Raw genomic sequence first — 4883 nt, 5'->3', positions numbered from 1 at the left:
GAGGGGTAGTTGGATTGGGTCGGGGGTGTTTGGGGCTTAAAGGGGTAGTCAGCTGGTCAGGGGTGTAGTGTGGTCAGGAGGGGTATTTGGGCCTGGTTGGGGGAGTAGTCAGGTGGTGGGGGAGGGAGAAGGGGGTTTAGTCATAAGGTCGGGGATAGCTGGAGGCTCAGGGGCGTAGTTGGCTCGGGTTGGGTCGAGGATAGTTGGGAGCGTGCAGGGGTGCAGTCAAATGGCCGGGAGGAGTAGTTGGGGGGTAGGGTGTGTGTGTGTCAGTGTGAGTGATTGGGGGGGGGGGCTCCATTGTGTTGTTATCCAGATATTAGACTAGATTTTTATCTGTCTAACATTTCCTGGTAAGCATTGAGGAATTGCCTGAAGTCTCCAACTGTAACTCAGTGCCAGAGACATTCATGGAGGGTCCCGGGAAGCAGGGAAATTGCCCATTGGAAGTTGAAACCTCCCGGGAAATTCCCATGGATTTCAGCACATCAGGACTTCCACAGGCTCCTGGTGTGCATCTTGGGTTGCATGTCTGGGCTCTGACGATCTGGAGTCCGGACAATCTGGGCCAATATTGTTTATAGGTGGACCCTGAAGAGATCCAAATCCACAGCTTTTGTGGCATGGCTAGTAACCAGACAAGATCTCTGCTCAGTGCTACCTAGTCCTGTGTAGTCAACAGAGCATGTGTTGGTTTGAAACAACATCAACAACAAAATCTTTCGCTATGCGTTTCAATGAACAGTCACTGGTAAGTTAGTTCAAATTATGGGGTACATTAATATTCCGATGTAGAGCTGCAAATGATGGAAGCTCATACTGGAGATTTGGATAGTGAGATTAGTGTGTCTGAAGCTATGTATCATCAAATGGTGTAATTTGGAATGAGTATTGATCGCAGATCATTGAAGCACTCCTAACTTTGATCACAGGTCATTGAAGCACTCATAGCTTGCTTGTGGAAATGATCATGCATATTTGGAAGTGATCACTAGGCATTAAGTACGACCATTAGGCATCAGGAGGCCCAGGAGGATATCAGTGCAGCTTTGTAAATGTTATGATGGGAAAAATAAACAAATCTTACCACTTATTTTTGAAATTTTCTCCAAGAACTTCCTTTATCTGTTCCATTTCAGCTGACATTTTACCCCTCAATTCTGATCATTCTCCGGTGCCTCTGCTGTGCCGAAACCACCATGGTCACCAATCTGGGGAAAAAAACCAAGAGTCGCTTTGCTGGGGGTGGGGGAATTGGCAGGGTAAAGGAACAAATCAACAATGTAAGTAACAAAGTGAATGTGGCACCATTGAAAAGTAACAGAGCAGTGGAATTAAATTTAAAAGTATATAATGAAATAAGAAAGCTAGCAACTCACCAAGGCTCCTCAACAGCATCTTTCAAACCTGCAACCTTTTCCACAAAGGCAGCAGATGCATGGGACTACCAGCACCTGCAAGTTCCTCTCCAAGCCATTCATCATCCTGACTCGCCATTCCTTTACTATTGCCGAGTCAAAATCGTGGAACTCCCTAACAGTCACCATCTACCTGGCCACTGTCCTTCAGTACCTGGTCACTGAGATCCAGGGGCTGGCGGGCAATGTGGCCCAGGACAACAAGAAGATTCGCATCAGCCTCCACCACCTGCAGCTCACCATCATCAATGACAAGGAGCTCAACAAGCCGTTGGGAAAAACCACCATAGCCCAGGGTGGGGTCCTCCCCAATATCCAGGCCATATTACTGCCCAAGAAAACCAGACATCCCAGCAAGGTTTATGCCTGAAGGGGTAAGATCAGAAAAATCTAAAACATATTGTGGATAAAAACATTTTAAAGAGAAAAATATACTGCCCAGTGCATGGAAAAAGCTACAATCTTGCGGTGCACCCCTTCCCCCACCTTCAGTTCTTCCAGAACCCACTTCCCCTTCCATAAGTTGACAACACCCAGCACCCAGCTCTCTTGGTCTGGACCCTTCACCTCCTCCTCAGGCCTGCCGGTACCTACATGGTACCTACATGTGCCAGCTCCCACCCCAGTCTTGGGGCCTATCCCCAATACCCATTCAAATCTCGGGCTTACATGCCCTACCCTCAACCTCGGCCCTCTCCACCCCTCTTAAAGCCTCTTCCCTTACCAGGCTCTCCCCACTCCCTTCCAGTCTTGCTGTCCCCTCTCCCCACCCTCTCCCATCCCCCTCTCAGTTCCTGCATGTCTTTCTTTCCGTGTAAGTCTATTTCCCTGTGTCCCTCTGACTCTCTCCCCTGTATCCCTGTGTGTGTCACGCTCTCCCTGTATCTGTCTCTGTGTGTGTGTGTCTCTCTCTCTGTCCCTGTCTCTCTGTGTCCCTTTCTCTCCTCTCTCTCCCTGTCCCTGTCTCTCTGTGTCCATATCACTCTCTTTGTCCCTGTCTCTCTCACTCCCACTCTCTCTCTCTTTCTCCTGCCTCTCTGTATCCATGTCACTCTCTCTCTCCCCTCTGTCCCTTTCTCTCTCTCTCTCTGTCCGTTTCTCTCTTTCTCTCTGTCCTTGTCTCTCTGTGTCCATGTCACTCTCTCTTTCTCTCTCTCTCTCTCTCTGCCTGTCTCTCTCTGTTCCTGTCCGTCTCTCTCGCCCTCTCCCTCTCTCTGGCCCTTTCTCTTTTTGTCCCTGTCTCTCTCTCTCTCTCTGTGTCCCTGTCTCTCTGTGCCCATGTCATCATCTCTCCCCGTCTCTCTTGTTCCTGTCTCTCTCTCTGTGTCCCTGTGTCTCTGTATCCATGTCATCTAATCACAGTGGTGGGGAAACTATTGGAAGCAATTTTCTGAGGGACAGAATTAATCTACACTTGGAGAGGCGGGGATTAATCAAGGACAGTCAGCATGGTTTTGTTAAGGGGAGGTCATGTCTGACCAATTTGAATTTTTCGAAAAGGTGACCAGGTGTGTAGATCAGTGCAATGCATTTGACATAGTCTATTTGGACTTTAGCAAGTCTTTTGATAAGGTCCCGCATGAGAGACTGATAACAAAGGTAAGAGCCCATGGGATCCAAGGCAATTTGGCAAATTGGCTGAGTGGCAGGAAGCAGAGGGTGATGGTCGAAGGGTGTTTTTGTGACTGGATGCCAGTGTCCAATGGGGTTCCACAGGGATCGGTGTTGGGTCCCTTGCTGTTTGGGGTATATATAAACGATTTAGACTTGAATGTAGGAGGGTTGATCAGTAAGTTCGCGGATGACCGAAAATTGGTGGGTAATAAATAGTGAGGAGGTTAGCCTTAGATTACAGGAGTGTATAGACAGACTGGTCAGATGGGCTGATCAGTAGCAAATGGAATATTTAATCCGGATAAGTGTGAGGTGATGCACTTGGGCAGGACAAACAAGGCACGGGAATATACGATGAAGGGTAGGACCCTGGGAAGTACCAAGGATCAGAGGGACCTTGGTGTGCATGTCCACCAATCCCTTTAAGTAGTGGGACAGGTAGGTAAGGTGGTTAAGAAAGCATATGGGATACTTGTCTTTATTAGCCGATGCATAGACTATAAGAGCAGGGAAGTTATGCTGGAACTGTATAAAACGCTGGTTAGGCCACAGCTAGAGTTTTGCTTGCAGTTCTGGAATCCACATTATATGAAGGATGTGATTGCACTAGAGAGAGTGCAGAGATTTACCAGGATATTTCCTGGGCTGGAGAGTTTTAGTTATGAAGAGAGATTTGACAGACTGGGGTTATTTTCCCTCGAGCAGAGGAGATTGAGGGGGGACGTGATTGAGGTGTATAAAATTATGAGGAGCATAGATAGGGTAGACAGGAAGGAACTTTTCCCCTTGGTGGAGGGATCAATAACCAGGGGGCATAGATTTAAGGTAAGGGGCAGGAGGTTTAGAGGGGGTGTGAGGAAGAATTTTTTCAACCAGAGGGTGCTGGGAATCTGGAACTCACTGCCTGAAAGGGTGGTAGAGGCGGAAACCCTCATAACATTTAAGAAGTATTTCGATGTGCACTTGCGATGACATGGCTTTCAAGGCAATGGGCCTAGTGCTGGAAAATGGGATTAGAATAGTTAGGTACTTGTTTGACCGGCGCAGACTCGATAGGCCGAAGGGCATTTTTCTGTGCTGTAGACCTCTATGGCTCTTTGACTCTCTCTCTTTATCCCTGTACTGTCTCTCTCTGTCCCTGTCCCTCTCTCTCTCTCTCTCTCTCTCGTGACTCCCTCCCCCCCTCTCTCTCCCTCTCTCTCTCCGTCTCTCTCTTTATCCCTCCCAGAACAATAAGGAAACTCACCTTGATTGTGGCCCGTGTTAAGCAGACCTCTGTTACCACTTTCTGTTGTGCCTGACGTTGCTTCCAGTTCTGGCCAGTCCTCGACCAGGAAGGGGGTAGGGGTAGGGGATAGGAAGGAGTGCAAGGGTAGGGGATCAGAGGGGTCGGGGGGTTAGGGGATAGGAAGGGATGGGTGTAAGGGACAGGATTGGATGGGGGTAGGGGATAAGAGGATGCAGGGGATGGGGTAGGGGATAGGAGGGGATGGGGATGGGGCAGGGGATAACGGATGGGGAGGATGAGGGAGTGGGATGTAGTGGGGTAGAGAGGTGGGGGTAGGTGATGTGTGGGGGTGGTTGGTAGGTGGTGGGGGCATAGGGGATGAGGAGTTGGGAGTAGAGCTGGGGGTAGGAGGGTGGGGGGGGTGGGAGGGAGGTGGGACAGTGGGGTTAGGAGGGAGTAGGGGTGGTGAGTTGGAGAAGGTGAGGGGGTAAGGGCTAGGACAGGGCGTAAGGATAGGAGGGGGTAGGAGTGTAGGGTTAAGGAGGTAGGGACTGGTGGGATTGGGTGCAAGAGGGGGCTGTGGGCCTAGGAGGGTTGTGTGGGGTAGGTGGGTAGGGGGTTAG

At 49.7% G+C, this 4883-nt stretch overlaps 1 protein-coding gene across 1 annotated transcript; it reads left to right on the top strand.

The window, feature by feature from the left end:
- Positions 1-727: 727 nt before the first annotated feature.
- LOC121279992 (histone H2A.V-like) lies at positions 728-1788 on the top strand. Its single transcript, XM_041191619.1, has 3 exons — positions 728-751; positions 1140-1283; positions 1474-1788. The coding sequence occupies exons 1-3, from the start codon at positions 728-730 to the stop codon at positions 1786-1788; spliced, it is 483 nt and encodes a 160-aa protein (XP_041047553.1).
- The last annotated feature ends 3095 nt before the right edge of the window (positions 1789-4883 follow it).

Source organism: Carcharodon carcharias, chromosome 7 (genome assembly GCF_017639515.1).
Source record: "Carcharodon carcharias isolate sCarCar2 chromosome 7, sCarCar2.pri, whole genome shotgun sequence".
Taxonomy (NCBI): Eukaryota; Metazoa; Chordata; class Chondrichthyes; order Lamniformes; family Lamnidae; genus Carcharodon; species Carcharodon carcharias.
Note: the sequence above shows the minus strand (reverse complement) of the source record. Positions and strands in the feature narration are given on the sequence as shown.